The following is an 18003-nucleotide window of genomic DNA, read 5'->3' on the forward strand; positions in this document are numbered from 1 at the left end:
TATTTTTTCATTTTTAAAAAAAATGTCATATATCTTTACTAAGTCTGTAACCCACCCACCCCCATCCCAGGCTAAAAAAATATTATGAACAAGAGTACATCTACTGTCAAGAGTTGGCTAATATCAGTATCAAATTAATTGTATAAATGTAGAAATAATTCCTATATTAGTTTTGTAAGTGGATACAACTTTAAATTTTACAATTTCAAAACAATGCCTGTGATATAAACAAATTGAAATTGTGCTATTAGTGGAGTGTTTAGCACATACACTTGTCAAGACAAGATGAAAGAATGCGATTCCTTTCATCGCGAAAAGTGGCGAAAAATATTTTCGCTCCCGTGGGAGCTCTGATATATCGCGAACAAAAATGTTTTATATCTGAAGAAAAACCATCCGAGTAACCGGTTACTCGATCGGAAAGCTAAGCGAGTAACCGGTTACTAAAAATCGTCCGATTTGACAACACTAATCAAGACACTTGGATAAAATTCACTGCATATCATTACCCATGGGCACTGTGTGAGTGAAGTATAACCAATTAAGATATGGGAGAGAAAATTTACTCAAGTCAAGAAATATCCAATGAATAGAATGAACAAGGAACGGACAGACAAACTGATCCCTATCAGCCAACCCAACGAAACCTGAAAGTAATTTATGGCGAAGGGTGGCTAGTCTTTGTTCAGTCTTTTTGTGTGTTAGTTTCAAAAATAAAAAAATAAACCTTAAGTGTGCTCACACAGGTATCTTACATTAATTTTGTAAGCATCAATATTTTTGTGGCTTTAGTTTGCAAACCATTTCCAAAAACAACAATGTTGCTTCCAGATTAAACAGCCCTGCAATTGTTTTCACCTTGTTTGAATTCATTTATTGTATTTGAAGCTTAAATATCAAAAGTCAAAACAAAATCATTTTCATTAAATGATTAAATGATCATAGATAAATCTCATGTATCTTGAACATACAATATAAAACATTCCCATTTTTTAAGAACTTAGATAAATTACACTTAATAGAAATTGAAAGTACTTCCGTGAATGAGTTTCAGATAATTTTAAGCCACAGTGCAATGTCCGACGTATATTCAGAGCTTTTACAGCTTTCTCACTGATAAGTACATAAACATTGGTAAAGATTTTTAAAGAAATCGATGATAGTTCATTATGAGAATGAGTAAACTGTTTGAAAATGATACTGAAAACACTATGAAACTCTGCCAGTGTACCTGAACCATGGATATATAGTCTCTTATTTCAGTACCAATTCTTATAGTTAATAGGGTCACGTGCTCTACAATTTGATTATTGCATTCTGTACAGATACGAAAGAAAACGAAACAATTGCATGTCAAAACGTCGATATCCATATCTATATTTAATGTTTCGTTAGAGTTTTACTGATACTTTTATATTTTGTACATTCATATTAAGATATTTTTATATTCCTTATTTCTTGTAAAAGAAAATTCAGAATTTCTTTAATGGCATATTTTTTTCCTAATCAGTACTAGGGATAGTTTGAATACATGCTAGCAAACGATTTAAGAGTAGATAATTTAGTACAATATCATTCTGCTTTTAGATTTGAAAATTAAGACCAAATTTAATTATTAGTCGTACATGGTATTTTCACATTGAATGCAATATCACATCCCCATTCTAAATGAGTGCTGCTAGAGGTATTTAAAAGGACATATTTTTGTTACGAACACTTTCATAATATCTGGATAAACATTAGTGTAATTACTGTCACAAGTGTATCTGTCTGAATACACTATACAGAAAATATTGATAAAGCAATCAGTTCGTCGGTAGTTTATATTTTTTTTCGACATTATTTGTAATATATACAATTTATTAAGATTTAAAAATGAATAAATTGGTACGTACAGTGTAATAGTGTCAAGTCTTCAAGAAAAAAAAAACGATCAATAGAAAATCAATACAATCAGTCAAATTGATATTACATAATTATTTAAATTGGCACGATTACAAAACAACAGACACATAAAATTTTGTTTTGATAAACATAAAACAAGCTAACTTTTGAGGTTAAGACAGATTTTTGGTTGGAGATTGTCACGGTAAGACCATGTTTTATAATTGCCAAATAATTGTTCATCAGGCGTTTCTGTTGATGATCATTTCATACTACGGCACTGGACCAAAAAAGGACATGATGTTAGCAGTGCACTGCCGTTAGTTCGAGGGATTCTAGATTTAAAACATATCCATACAGCAGATAATCAAACGTTGCCAACACAATGGGCTGTATTAGCTTCACCAAAAATTTTCCTATAGAGCACTTAAACACAAGTGAAAATTCTTTTTCTAATAAGAATTCTACTCTTTGAAATAGTACTAGTTAATTTTACATGTACAAATATTTCTAAACAGAATTTACTACTTATGCAGTAATACACCTTTACCACCTGCATACGGGGTTTATATCTCTCAATTGATTCGATACGTAAGAGATGCTCTACGTATGAATAATTTCTAAAACGAGGTAGGTTATTGAAAAACAAGTTGATGAACAAGAATATCAGCAGTCTCGTGTAAAGTCATCATTTCGTAAATTCCATGGTCGATACAATGACGTTGTCAGCAAATACAATCTATCATTAAGTCAAATGCCGACTGATGTTTTTCATACTAATTGTTAGGCCATTATTTACACACTGAATTGTCGACGTATTTTTCCCTTATTTCCCGATCATGACAAGGAGCACATGGCGGGTGTGACCAGGTCGGCAGGGGATGCTCACTCCTCCATGGCGCATGATCCCCCTCTGATGTTTCAGAGGTCCGTGTTTGCTCTGCTCCTGTTCTGTATTGTTTGATGAACTTTTGAGCTTGAATACTGTTCGTTATTTCCATATATCCAATTCTTTGAAAAGCAATATTTGAATAAATGCTGACAGTTTGTTTACTTGAAGTAAAACCTTCATATAACAATGTATTATTCAGTTTACGGTAACTCAAATCATATTCATTTAGCCCCGAATTGTTATATAGAACAATGGTTCAAAGCATTATTCAAAATTGAGAATGAACAGAAAAAAACTATTTTTTGAAAATCCACGATCAAACAACTTCATGTTAATGATCACACATAATTAAAAAAATCATTTTAAAAATTCTACATACATGTATTTTTGTCTTGCTTATGTTCAAAAATATCTTTGCATCTAATATGAACTGCTATAGCACGTGTAAAGGGATCAATTTTGGCATTCCTAATGTTATTGAATTTGCCAAGTAGAATAAGATGGAACTCATTTCTCAACAAGTGTAATTTGAAGCTTAAAATAACCTTCAGTTGGTTTCAAAACCATATACTAGTATATGAATCTAATACATGTTTCGTATTGTCAGGTCACGCTAGAAATGTCATGCTCTGCTGTTATAAAACTGGGATTGAAAATTAGAAGAAAAAAAATTATTTTCTTCATGTTAAGAGAATGCATATGTATGTAATACATTATAAATACATTTACAGTTTTACAACACTTAGTAAGGAATTTCGGAGGTAAAGGAATTTCATACAATATGTTCAATTTGGGATTTGCATCTTAAGTGAATGCTCTCTCTCTCTCTCTCTCTCTCTCTCTCTCTCTCTCTCTGAAATCGATCTAGTATCTAGTAATCAAAAGTAAAATACAAACGAAAACACAGATAGTCTATGTGATGAAGTTGAATTATGTTGCTTATCAGTTTTGTTGTTTTATGTGTAAATAGTTGTAATTATATCCCTATTTTGGTTCCGTAGTTGAGAGTGTTCGTAAATAGGCTATTTTTAGTATGACCGGTTTGGTCAGGGAGAGTCGTGGCTGTTTGTCAAGTGTGCGGCCACGTTTTGATTTTGTCCTGTAGTCGATATTCCATGGCGAATTCCAGAAGTAAGTCTGGTAAACGGGTAGCCAAGGAGTCGGTAATTTTACTACATGGGTATTTATTTCTCCAGCCGGTAAGCTATAATTTTCTTTTGTGTATATATTTGTGGGTTTTGTTCTAACTTTACGGGTGTATTGTTTGTTATCACTATTTGTAGTTTAAGTGAGTAGGGTATAGGTTTTAGATAAGCTAATTATTGTTTCAGTGCGGAGGGGTTATGATTATAAACCCGGGACTGAAGTAGGTTTAGGACCTCACGAGGGAGTTTGGGTCGTGTGTCGAGACGGGGGCCAAAACAAGTTGGTGACACAGGGCGTGGTGTACGTGGACAGTGCGTATAGAGCATTGGTGATGGTTCACGGCAGTATAATGACGAGTAAATTCTCAAGTTGTCCAGTGGGAGACCTGTGAGTCCAGGGCTGGAATCAAAGGGGCGGAGTGTTCTTTGTATGGAGGCCCAGTGGTGTGAAGTTTAATGTAACAGTTTTTATACGGTATTGAACAGCAAAATGCCAAACTTCCAATTCAGTTTAAAGAAATAAAACATTGATAAGAATTAAATTTTGACATTTAACGGAATTTACATTTACTGTTATTGTTTAATTAAAAGTGAATTTTTTTTTGCGGACACTTAATACAGTGTTGAACTTTATTATTTGATTGTTTCCAGTTAAAGTTAGAGTTTATGTTTTGAAACCAATATCTGTTTTATTGACAATTGATTGTGTTTAAAGTTAAATCTTTATTTCATTGTCAATATTATTTGGTTTGCAAATTAAAGTTATAATTTGTTTCTTTGTGAGAGAGGGTGCGCGAGAGTGTGTTTGTTTTGAAATTTTCTATTTTTTTTTTATTTATTAAATTTAATTTGTTTTGTTTATTCTATGGCTTATCGTTTTCTCTACTGCCTGCACAAAATCCAAAAGAACTTCATGACAGTCTATATATTTGAAAAGGATTATTCTGTTTCAGCTTCCAATGCCATGAATGTCATTATGATTTGAAATTGTCAGTGACCGCTCTTTTCTTTTCTTTTTTCCCATTTTTTAAAAATCTTTACTGGTTGTTCTTTTACTTATATCTTTGATATAACTGGGATTTCCTCAATGCTTCTATTTCAGGATATGACGTCCACATACAAATGTGTGAGATTTTCAGATAAGGCTTCGTGCAGAAAACGGTACTCTTCCTGAAAAGTATCATCTAATACATATTAAAGAGTTTTATTTCATTAAAAATTCAATGAAGAACTTAAAACTTAAAAAATTTCTTATTATTTTCACTGAAACCTCAATACAAGTATATAGTTTGCACCATGGCTATAAAAACTCTAAGAAGATCGTTTCAACAGATTTTTTAGTAATTTTTTTTTAAAATGTCCTTAAAACCATACAGCTTTCAGAGAAGAGGATGAAAGGAAGTAAGAGTATTTTAGGAAACAAAAGATTGGAAATATAATATACCAATTGTGAAATCGTGACACCAGGTCACAAAACTTAACAAAAATAAAAAAGAAATTCTTTTTACCTATCGAACAATAAATCTAGTTATTTTTTATATCATATATTTGTAAGATTTCGTGATTTAGGTTTTTTTTCTGCGTTGCCTATTCTGATCAGAGCTAAACATTTAACAAAATAAGACGACAACATATTATATAAGAAACACGTCTATGGAAGGGAATTACCACCAAGAGTCTATTTATTTGCTTTTATTCTTATTCTGCCTACTTCTTTATTCTTCGTTATTATTGTAACTTTATTGTTTTCATATTCGTCTTTATTACATTTCACTTTGAACTTTTTTCATTCTTCATTTTGTCCTTTCTTCTATGTTGCTTTATTCCTTTATTCTTGTATATACGTTTTTTTCTTTTAAATTGATACAGTTTCTGTAATAAATAATTATGTTCATCTCTATTACAAATGTAAATTCAGTCACGCAAACCATGAAGCGCATTCAACGAAGACGAACACAAGTAGTGTGAATTTAATGCGGCATTTTAACGCTAGGTGGCAGGGTGTTCGCTGCGAGTGTTGGTAAAATTAGGTACGCAAACCGGGCCGAGGTTATTCCGAGATTTTTCAATTTTCTGCCTTAATACTTTATCAATCGAACCCAAATTTTCAAGTTATGTTAGTTATAGGTTTATTTGTATACGCGGTAAAATTGCCCCGAAACGCTCAATATTTTAGATTTTCTCAGCTCAAAGATATTTGATTTCCAAATTGGTAAAATGGGAAGGCAGTATCAAGCTGACATTTTTGGTGGGTTTCTTTTTTTGGTTTTTTTTTTTTTTTTTGGTTTTTTTTTTTTGGGGGGGGGGGGGTTGGGGGTTGGGGTTTTTTTTGGGGGGGGGGGGGGGGGTTGGACAAAAAGCTTACAAATTTATGAATTATTCTGGTGTTAAACATTATATTTTAACTATTTATAAGCATTTCTTCTTTCAAATGTGCTTTTGTTGCTTTAAATAACTCGTTTTAAGAAAATCTTGTATTTTCTGTCACATGAAAAATATAACCCTATTCAAGTTATTTGTTGGATGATTGAATTTCAGTTTTATTGATATAAAAAATATTTTATATTTTGATAATAACTAGTATACCCTTATAAATTGAGTTGTTTTTCAGGACCCCTATATATTCTTCCACTGAACTGACATTTCTTTATTTCAGGATAATAACTGTTCATGCGCAGTCGCGTGATTCTGGGTAACGGAGCTAGTCTGGTTTTGGCCAACCCATAATGCTCTGCACAGTAGTGCGAAACGTCAAGGGTAGGCGTGGCCGGAACCAGGCTAGACCGGGGCATACTAGAAACTTCCCCCGATTTTTATGAAAATACGTATTAATTTTTTGTATAGAAATAGCATTTTCAATAAAGAAATAAATATCTCTGGTAAGCACACAGTGTTTGACATCAGAATAACTCAAAAAACTAGTAGACTAATTGTTCTCGAACAATTAGAGGTCTTTCCACCTTTAAATTTCATATATTCTTCATATTTAACTCTCTACTCTTTATTTTTATACAAAAGAAACCAGAAATGGCTTGAGAGATGGAAAAAATGAAAATTTAAAAATTTTGAAATGACCTTGACCTTTGACCTTGAACAAATATTCAAGGTCAAAGGCCAAGGGTCTCATTACAATTAACCCCATGCTTCTACGACTTTTAGCTTTAAAGTTATAAGGTTTACTAGTAAGCGCAAAGACGTTAAAGGGCGATAACTCATATAAGGGGTCATCGGATACTTTCGCACTGAATAGATTGAAGTTGTGTCTAAAGACACTGAATACATTAGTGAAGGTTTCGTGTCTCTGCGGTTTACGGTTTCAGAGGAGTAGCGATAACAAGGTTTTTTGCACAAGGGGCAATAACTTTTAAAAGGGTTAAGCTAAGGGGACAAGATTGAAATCTTTGAAATAGTTTTCAAAGTACATATTAAAGATGCAAAGATATACTGTATATGTTGAAAGACAAAAGAGCTATAAAAAGAGCTTTATTTCTCTTATTTGGAATGACCTTGACCTTTGACCTTGACATAAACTTCAAGGTCTAGGGTTAAGGAATCTAATGCAGTTAGTTTCATGTCTCTACGACTTATCGTTTTGAAAATTTTTCATTAATTATAAACTTCAAAAACTTTTAGGGGCAATAACTCATAAAAGGGCTCAACGAATCCTTTCGTAATGAATAGATTGAAGAGTCTCCTCAATTAGTCGAAGACATTGGTGAAGGTTTCGTACCTCTATGGTTTACGGTTTCAGAGGAGTAGCGATAACAAGGTTTCTAGCGAAAGGGGCAATAACTGCGAAAGAGGTCATAGGTTATATGCGTTGGGTCAAATTTGTTCATAACTTTTTATGACCTTTACGATGAACAAAAAATCTTTTCGATAAATGTCGAAACAAAAAATCAGCGGAAGAAAAATAATAATAAGAAGAATAATAATAATAATAATAATAATAAACAGAAGAAAATCAATAGGTCTTTCCACAGAAAGGTGGAAAGACCTAATTATTTTGCCAATGTCTCGTTTGGCAAACAATACGTAAAATGTCGGCTTGATATTGTCTATCCATCTTAGCAAATTGGAAATCAAAAATCGCCAAAAATAATCTAAAATATTGAGATTTTCAAAATATAAATACATGAATATAAATAATGCCAATTTTTACAGCGAATACAGATAAAACTTAGAGACGTAGCATCGTTTTTGAAAGGGGCAGCCAGAGAAAAAAATAACTTACCTAAAAATCTTGACAAGCAAAACAAACAAACAAACAAACAAAAACAAACAAACAAACAAAAAACAAAAAAGAGGAAAATTCTTTCAGTTCTTTCAGAACCAAATTTTACTCATACATCACAACGTACATGGCCCTTATTTAACTAAACTGCAACAAAAAGTGAGGGGGGGGGGGCAACCAGACTTTCATTGAACATTTTCAGTAGTAAAAAGTTATGGCTAGAAAAATGTTTGATGCCCCCCCCCCACCCCCGCTACCGAAGTCATATAGTGAGACTTCCCCCATAGTGAGTCTCCTCCCCCCCGAAAGTCTAGCGATATAGTGAGACTTCCCCTGGGGGGGGGGGGGGGGGCAATGAATGTATAGTGAGCCTTCCGCCCTAAACGACCATAGTAAGAATTCCCCTTCCGTGTTTGGTTTGGATTTTATTTACATCGACGATAGTATATATTGCATTTTAAGGTAATTAAATGATCTTATATATAAAAAAATATATATAGTTTCAAATCAATCAATATAAAAGTGCGCATTAAAAATTTATCGTGCACAGCAGATTATGGTATTGTATTAAGAGACGATTCTTATCAAAAGAAAAAAGACATAATTAGTTTAACAGTAAAGAGGTCATTACCCGTAGAAACGTGCAATTTACCTATGTTTACCTGCATGGTTAAGATGTTTTAATTATAAAAATTACAATTAAAATGTTTGAATTATTTATTCGTATATTTATTTATTCAATCATGTAGGAAAGAGAATTAACTTTTATCCAAACACTGAAAACGTTAGTATAAAAAACATTGTTTTACAATAAAAAAAAAATATTCGGAAACAAAATTAAAGGGGGAAGTTTTGCTATGAAGGGGGGAAGACTGACTATATAGTGAGACTTTCCCCCGGAAGACTGGCTATATAGTGAGACTTCTCCTGGAGAAGTCTCACTATATAGCTAGTCTTCCGGGGGAAGTCTTACCATCTAGCCAGCCTTCAGGGGGAACGACACCGGGTACATACCTGAACCTATAACATACATCATTTGAAAATTTGGGTTCGATTGATAAAGTATGAAGGCAGAAAATTGAAAAATCTCGAATAACCCTGGCCCGGGTTTGCGTACCTAATTTTACCACCCTGCCACCTAGCGTTATAATGCCGCATTAAATTCACACTACTTGTATTCGTCTTCGTTGAATGCGCTTCATGGTTTGCGTGACTGAATTTACATTTGTAATAGAGATGATCATAATTATTCATTAAAGAAACTGTATCAATTTAAAAGAATAAAGAACGTATATACAAGAATAAAGCAACATAGAAGAAAGCACAAAATGAAGAATGAAAAAGGTTCAAAGTGAAATGTAATAAAGACGAATATGAAAACAATAAAGTGACATATAGTTACAATAATAACAAAGAATATAGAAGTAGGCAGAAAAAGAATAAAAGCAAGATAAATAGACTTTTGGTGGTAATTCCCTTCCATACACGTCAATGAAATGTGGAAAAAATGAACTAGTTACTATGCTCAAAGACCAATTAATTAGTTTAAATCGAACAAAGTAAATACAGACCTATGAAATCATAAGAGTTGAGATCAAATGCCTAATTTAATCATCCTGTGTCGATCGAATGATCAAAATTTTCCAAAGTTTATGTAATATGCTATCATAATTAGTGTAAGCCAAAATAATGAGAGTTAAATGCAACAGAAATAGAAAAGAGTAAAGTGATGTATTATATTTGTTTTATAATATAATTCTACACGTCAAAATTGGAGAGTAAGCAAACTGTAGATAGGAAACTACCCGATATTTTCAACATGCTAAACGATATCTACTAATATTTGTCAACAATCTTTAAGGAGTTCCTGGATGTCTGTGTTTGCTCTGCTCCCGATTTGTATTGTTTAGATGGACTTTGAGCTTCAATACTGTTCGTTATCTCCGTATTTCATCAAAGGTTTTCCAAAACTATGCTTGACCATATTATTGTATACAAACGAGATGTATCAATTCGAACTTGGCCGACTATTTATGACTGAATACTAAGCGTACCGAGGTTTGCACCATAAACGGTCTTTGCTGACGTAGTTTTCCGATGCAGTTTGTGACGTCAACAGTTCCTTTCTTATTGGCTTCGTCCATTAGGTAATCAAAGGCTACGTATGTCCCCGTTCTCCCAATACCCGAGCTTAAATTAAAGAAAATATATCAAAATCCTAATTACAGCAGTGTTTTATAATAAAGTGTTCCTTAATTAATGAAAATTTCAGAAACAAATTTATAATTAATATATTATTTATTGAAATTGATTTTTTTTTTTTCAATCATAATCCACACTTCACCAAACCTGCAGTGAATGACAATTGGTCCCGATTCCTCCTCCTCTTTAAATTTGGCCAAATTATGGAACTGTATTATTGCATTTACATTACTTGGAACTTTGTTCTTAAACCAGCCCGTAAATTGGTAATGCTTTAGAGTTCGCGATTCGTCATCCTGCACACAGTTCAAACAAGAATATATGTGTTTGGTTTTTTTTTCATTTATCACTATCATTGAAAATAAAAATAAAAACATACGAATTGTTGCTTTCTTCTAAGTATTTCATATTGTTTGATAGAAAAGAATGAAACCTTTGTATATCAAAACTATATTTTAAAAAAATCACAGTTTCTACTTATTCATCGAGAATCTTAACAAAATTTAAAAGAAAAAGAAAATGTACCCTCTCTAAAAGAAAAGTTCTAATTGTTATGCACTCCATTATACGACAGCTCTGTGGGATAATCTTTACGCTCCCTATCCTTTCTTCCGCTTGAGGCCAGTACTGCACGCACTGCATCTGTAATACATGATATTAACCAAAGAAAAATAAAATACGGAGATAACGAACAGTTTTCAAGCTCAAAGTTTACTAAAAAACAATATAAATACGGAGCAGAGCAAACACGGACCTCCAATACGTCAGAGGTGGGATCAGGTACCATGGGGGAGTGAGCATCCCCTATGTGCTCCTTGTCATGATCGGGAAATAACGGGATAACTCGTCGACAATTCAGTATTTAAAAATGGCCTAACAATTAGTATCAAAAACGTCAGTCAGCATATGACTTAATGCTAGATTGTATTTGCTGACAAGGGTATTGTATCGAACATAGAACTTACGAAATGATGACATTAAAAGAGACTGCTGATATTCTTGTTTCATTAACTTGTTTGTCAATAACTTACCTCGTTTTAGAAATTGTTCGTACGTAGAGCATGCTCTTGCGTATCGAATCAACTTAGAGATATACACCACATATGCAGGTGATAAGGGTATATTGATGCATAAGTAAGGGAAATTGACAATTGAAAAGTTAGTCATCATGTTTATCATAAAGCTTTGTTGTTAGATTACTATATACTAGTACGCCTTTTTCTAGTAAAATATCCAAATATGAAACAGATGTGTCAGACTTTGTGGTATCTTTTATTTCAAGCTCACTGGAATATATAGTCTCGACATATGAATAGAAGTAATTATTGCTAATTGATAATACGTGGCCGATTTATCTATATGTCGAGTTGAAGTCCACAGCAAGAGATTTCTTTTTCTCATGTACAAGATTTTGAATAAATTCTGCTTCATATGAATACAAAAATAGGTCTGTTAACAAGGGGGCGTTATTGGTACCCATGGGAATTCCAACAGATTGTTGGAATACATGGTCTCCGAAAACCACATCGATATTGTCAATTAGAAACTCAAGCATCTTTTTAATATCAACTTCAGAGTACTTTTGTTTACAATCAGAATGTTTAACCAAAACCATTAAATTGTAGCTTTAAGATTTTGACACTCATAGCAATTTGACCAATAAAAGCTAGTTTCCATACGCGCATATTTTCAAAAAATATGTTGTACAGAATGACGTTCTCTATACGTTTCAGTTCTAGATATTCATAAAATTCTTAATAACAAATACTAAATAATCAGCTTACTTCCTCGCCTTCCATTAATTTAGTCAACATCAATACTCTAGTAACGTTAAATTGCCAGATCATTTCCCAAAACAAAACAGTAGTTTCGTGATTAAATGGACCTGAAATGGAATATAATTTCAATGTCAATTAAATATTGATTATGAGAATTTTTTAAATATATTTATTCATTACTTTATTTTGCATTTACTAGAGAGAAATCAACTTCTCTAATCGTTATTTCTAGATCTGTTGTGATTTGCAAAAGAAATATCCCTTATCTTTAGCTACAGAACTGTAGCTCTCTGGATGAGAAAATTCAGACAAACAAACCAGAGAGCTACATGTACACATCCAAGCATTGTAAAAACCTTCGATTCATGGCACCGCGGTTATGTCGCTCGCTTCGGGTACTGTTTCCTGAATTATATCCCCTCGCCAAAAGCATGGTATCTGTTCATTAACCATATATTTTACTCATAATCTCGTTACTTTATTTATCTTTCAATGGTACCAAACAGCCCTATATGGCCTTGGAATGTCAGTTTAAAAATTCGCATTCCGGCGTAAGCATTGGAGTCGTAATAAAATTATGCCTATCAAAGAACATACACATACTGAGAAAATCTATTTTGGGGGGAGGGTGGAGGGGGGGGGGGTAGGTGTTGGTCACATAATATCATCTTTATTGTCTATATAATAAAAGAAGGTAATATGTATAAACTTGGGAATGTTATTTTTACTAAGAACCAACAGGGACGTCGGAATGCGAATAGGGTGATTTTGAACCTTTAGAAGAAAATAAAGTACTCTCTGTTGCGGGATTATGAGTAAAATATATGGTTAATTAACAGATAACATGCTTTTACCTGGGGAACTCATATAATACAAGAATGAAATATGGAGATAACAAACAGAATTCAAGCTCAAAGACCATTAAAACAATACAAACCGATAGGAGAGCAAAACGGACCACCAAAAAATCAGAGGTGGGATCAGGTGCCATGGAAGAGTGAGCACCCCCTGTCGACCGGTCACACCCGCCGTGTGCTCCTGATCGGGAAAAAATGGAAAAATCCGTAAAAATTATACCCAAGGCGAGCGACAAAAAGCGGCGCCGATAATCGAAGCTTTTTTATAATGCTTGATCTGTAGCTTTCTGGTGTGTCTGTCCAAATTTTCTCAACAAGAGAGCTACTGTTCTGCAGCTACCTTAGCTTCTAGTTATTCTTAATTTGACATTTTACCTTGAGCAGCAATGTATTTTCTATCTTTCTCGAATCCCTTTAAAAAGAAATTAAATCCAAAATAACAGAAGCTAAATATATTTCTGATAATTACATACAAGACATACACATCTCTCTACATAAAACAAAAATAATCTTTAAAAATCAAGGCGTACAGAATTTTAAAAAAATAATTCATTAAATATTCATGTATGACTTGACCAAGGCACACTGCCTATAGTACATGTATTTCTGTAAAAAAAAAAAATAATAACCTCTAGGCTGCTCCATACGTTTCTTATTTGTACTTCACTTTAAGCTATATTAAATTTAAATAAATGAAAGTCTTTACGTTTATGAACGATGCATTGATGTAATCTGAGTTGCCAGTTACGTCACACAAGTCCAGAACGACTCTGCTACAGTCATCTAAAACATACAAGAAATCAAAACGCTTTTTTTAGTATTTCCCCTTTTTGTGAATAAAAGCTTTAAAGCTGACTTTCTATCAGCTAATCATACTTGGATATATTTTCTTGTAACGATTTTTCCTTCTATTCTCAGGAAGAAGTGCGTTGAGATGATCATCTGTCGTTTCACAAGGAATTTCCTACAATCAAATGCAAAAAAGGAGAGAAAATTTTAATCATTTAGGAACAAAAACAAAACTGTTTAGGATATAGAAACAAAGTTTATATAATGTAATATGTGTGTTAAATTATAGATGTCTGTCAAACTTTATTAAATGAGTGTAGGTATAATTTCAACTGTAGAATGATAATTTGCCTTCTAGCATTATGCTTTTCAAAATAGCATCAACATGCTACATGCATTAACAAAATAAGTAAGAAAATGGCTCTTAATTTACCTTAAATTCCTTGAAAAAATCAATCATCTTACGTCTGACTTTTTCTACAAATTTCTCAATAGAGACACCCAGATCTAATGTGTTCACATACTCATGTTGACATATTTCCTCATATTCGTTTTGATTGTCCTGCCGAATTTCCTCCAACTCTATTACACGATATGTCTCACAAGTGTCATACTTCTTGGCCATACATGTCCGCAGTATTGCTTTTCTCTCAACGAGGGCAATTATTATAATTATATTTAAGGCTAAGAAGATTACCACAGCTATGGAAATATTCTTTTGATTGAAGACATCTATATTGTTATTAAAACTCCTGGACGTAATGCATTTGCCTGTTTCAGCTTCACAATCGCTATCACAATGGTCAGTGCAAGACTGATTGCAGTAATATCCATACTTCCCTGCTTCACAAGGTGTACATTTCTGCCCATATGCTCCGGGATAACAACTTGTACATAGTCCCGTGTCTCTATCACAAAGCCCGTCCAGACATTTATACGGACAATCCTTCTCACATTGGGCTCCAAACCTGAATGGAGAGCATGATAAGCATTCCCCATTCGCTGCGTCACATGTGGAGCAAGATTCATTGCATTTCGTACATGAAAAACCGTAGAAACCTTTGCAGCAACCTGAAAATTTAAAATACAACGCATAATCTGTATCACAACAAGGCATATTATAATTTAAAATAGTTAGCAACTATTCCTTCTCTTAGCGCTTGTCACATTGAAATAAAAGTAGTGGGTCTTTGGGATGAGACTTTCAAACCGAGTCCCCGTGTCACGGCAGGATTGACACGCATAAGAACGCATAAGAACCCTTACTGTTCAATGACCCCGACTGCCGAGTACAAGTCTATATTTGAAGCCTTTAATGGGCCTCTGATTACGACTCATATGAGTGAATTGGAAAACCTTGTAAGGGACTTAAAACTAACCAGTCAATCAATAAGACATATTCTAGTATGTATGAAAAAGTACTTTTCAACACTTTATACAACCATTTCCCACGATAAATTGAAGTCCAGGCATTTTTACATCATATAGACAGCTGCTTCTTTCAATAAAAATGGAACGCGTAAATGTACTTACCTTGTCATTGGTCATTTATAAAATTATTTTGTTAAAAGGCACTCTGATTGTACACACAAGTACTCTGAAGTTGATATTAAAAAGATGCTTGAGTTTCTGATTGCCAATATCAATGTAGTTTTTGGAGATCAATTCTCCTAGGAGAATGCTAATTGTCTTCTAGTTCTCTAGGGGTTTTTTTTCATTTTGTTTTAACTCTAACACTTGTAGAGCAATGAAATATGGATTGTATGTTGTTTTACGTCCCATTCGAGAATTTTTCACTCATATAGAGACGTCACCATATACCGGTGAAGGGCTTCAAATTTTGACCTTTACTCGGCACTCAGGGCCATTGAGCAGTGAGGGATCTTTATCGTGCCAACGCCTGCCGTGACACGGGGCCTCGGTTGTTAAGGTCTCATTCGAAGGACCTGCAAATTTCACTTCAAAGTGCCGAGCGCATGGCGAAGGAACAGTTGTTACCCATTTTTTATCGACTTATGTCAGTCGCGGCCGAGATTCGAACTCACGACCTCCCGATCACGGAGCGAGCGCTCTACCGACTGAGCTACCGTGAACGGTTGAAATATGGATAAATGTATTTGAAATGTACACACTAAAGTGTAAAAACCTACCCTTTAAGTATATTTCATTTAGCTGTAACACTCCAACATCTGTGCGCGTGATCATGAAAGAATCCACCTTAACCTCTCTGTCACAACAAACGTTAATTTTGTAGATGTGTTTCAGAGATTCTGCAGGTATTTCATCGCAAATTTTCTCCTTTGAATGTGGATAGCTTAAATTTACACTTATCGTATATACACCTGAAACATTTAAAAAAAATAATACAATTTGACGATTTTTTTTCCTATAATCCTACAGACATACTTCTAGACACTTTAACGATTTAGCCAAAACAGCATAGAAGCCGATATTTGCGAACCTCCAGTGACAAACATTGTAAAACATGATATCGTGGTGGGTTTATCAAATGTAATCTTCCAGTAATTGTTGCTTCCATTTTTCGTTTGAATGAATGTAAATGGGTCTCCATCAACAGCTTTGGCGGCGTAGTCTACCCTCCTCATTGGCGATATCTTCTCAGGAACCGAAGACTGCGAGACCGATGAGTACTCAAAACCTGCCAAACGAAAAATTGTCCATAATCACAAGCATTCTGAGAGTATTGCTTTAGCAATACTAGTCCCCTACCGGCAAGTGTAATCTGGTTCCCCTTAAGAATTGAAAATGTCATAATTCCGTCAAAAATCAATGAAGCGGAACGAAATACAAACTTAATCTATAACTAATCAAGGTAAAGTCACATACCAAAAATCAGCTCAATATCTGAAGGCGTATAGAAGAAAATTGCGGAAAACCCTTAAAAATTGAAAAGGCCATAATTCCGTCAAATATCAATGAAGCGAAACGAAGTGCAAACTTGATCTGTAACTCATCAAGATACACTCACATACCAAAAATCAGCTCAATATCTGCAAGCGTTTAGGAAAAAAGTGCGGAAAGCCAAGTGGGACAGACTGACAGAGGGACAGACAGACAGACGGACAGACAGACAGAGAGACAGACGGACGGACAGACTCAGAGGAAACCTATAGTCCTCCGGTTTCAGCGGTAGGGGACTAACAATGGAAGCAAGTTCTGTACAGAAATCAAAGGTAAGAAACCAATGAAAAATAGATTAAAAAAATTCTACAAAAGCTGGTTCAATAAACCTGCAGTCATAAGTTTATTAAATATTAATAAATAACATTACAGGTAATCATGAATAGGTAAAAGTGTACATCAACATTGTGGGAGATTTACATGGAAATATGGAGACAACAAACAATATTCAAGCTCAAAGTCCATCTAAACAATACAAATTGGGAGCAGAGCAAACACGGACCTCCAAAACCATCAGAGGTGGGATCAGGTGCCACATTTAGGAATTATTTCAGCCATGTTTTGACGTGCGCATCCCTTGCCGACCGGTCACACCCGCCATTTTACTCAAACATAAGTAAAATATTGTAATTAATTTTGCTTTCACTTCTATCACTTAGTCGCAACGCTCCAGATAAGGTGTGTATTTGCAGAAATATGCATTGAATTTTTCAAAATACGCATTAAAAATTAAAACAGGGCGTACAATTATGCATTAGCAATCATAAATAAGCATTACACTACGAAAGTACTGCGTACCACGAATTGAATGATACAAGTACGATATAACTAATATAAATTGATGTTATCTCAGTGTTTGGATTTTTATCAAAAGGAAATTTTGATGTATTCGAAATAACCTAGTCCGATTTCCAGATCGGGAGAATGATTTGAATATAAAATGTCAGAAAATATCACAGATTTCCACCGTTCATATAATATCCAAATTTCGTTCTTGACGCGTACACGTCGATATTGTCAAAATTGCGCAAAACACGCATGGGGTCTTTATCACTATTTATTAAACAGTTCTTATATACAATATATTTAACATTTCTGTCACAATAATATCATTTAAAGTCCGCCGACAACCTTTATGTTTGAAAATAATTGCTTTTTTTCCACATGCTCCTTTGCCATAAATAGCGCCACGCGACTTTTAATGCAAACGGGGAATTACTCTAAAACTTTTACCTCGATCAATGCTAACATTTTATATATAACAGAACCTAATATATATTTTAGATAACAAAAAAAAAAC

At 33.8% G+C, this 18003-nt stretch overlaps 1 protein-coding gene and 1 long non-coding RNA gene across 2 annotated transcripts; both read right to left on the reverse strand.

The window, feature by feature from the left end:
* Positions 1 to 5017: 5017 nt before the first annotated feature.
* On the reverse strand, positions 5018 to 10337 carry LOC133189771 (uncharacterized). The gene is made up of 2 exons (XR_009721521.1): positions 10210 to 10337; positions 5018 to 5091 (listed from the first exon to the last, which is right to left on the reverse strand). It is a non-coding gene; the product is annotated as an uncharacterized LOC133189771 (long non-coding RNA).
* Positions 10338 to 10499: 162 nt separating this feature from the next.
* LOC133189701 (uncharacterized) lies at positions 10500 to 17304 on the reverse strand. Its single transcript, XM_061325099.1, has 7 exons — positions 17298 to 17304; positions 16243 to 16440; positions 15932 to 16123; positions 14215 to 14852; positions 13869 to 13956; positions 10883 to 10999; positions 10500 to 10653 (listed from the first exon to the last, which is right to left on the reverse strand). The coding sequence occupies exons 1-6, from the start codon at positions 17302 to 17304 to the stop codon at positions 10902 to 10904; spliced, it is 1221 nt and encodes a 406-aa protein (XP_061181083.1). The 3' UTR covers positions 10500 to 10653; positions 10883 to 10901.
* Between the last annotated feature and the right edge of the window lie 699 nt (positions 17305 to 18003).

The sequence above is a fragment of the Saccostrea echinata genome, unplaced genomic scaffold (genome assembly GCF_033153115.1).
Source record: "Saccostrea echinata isolate AGI-Se365-2 ecotype Australia unplaced genomic scaffold, CSIRO_AGI_Sech_v1 ptg000019l, whole genome shotgun sequence".
Taxonomy (NCBI): domain Eukaryota; kingdom Metazoa; phylum Mollusca; class Bivalvia; order Ostreida; family Ostreidae; genus Saccostrea; species Saccostrea echinata.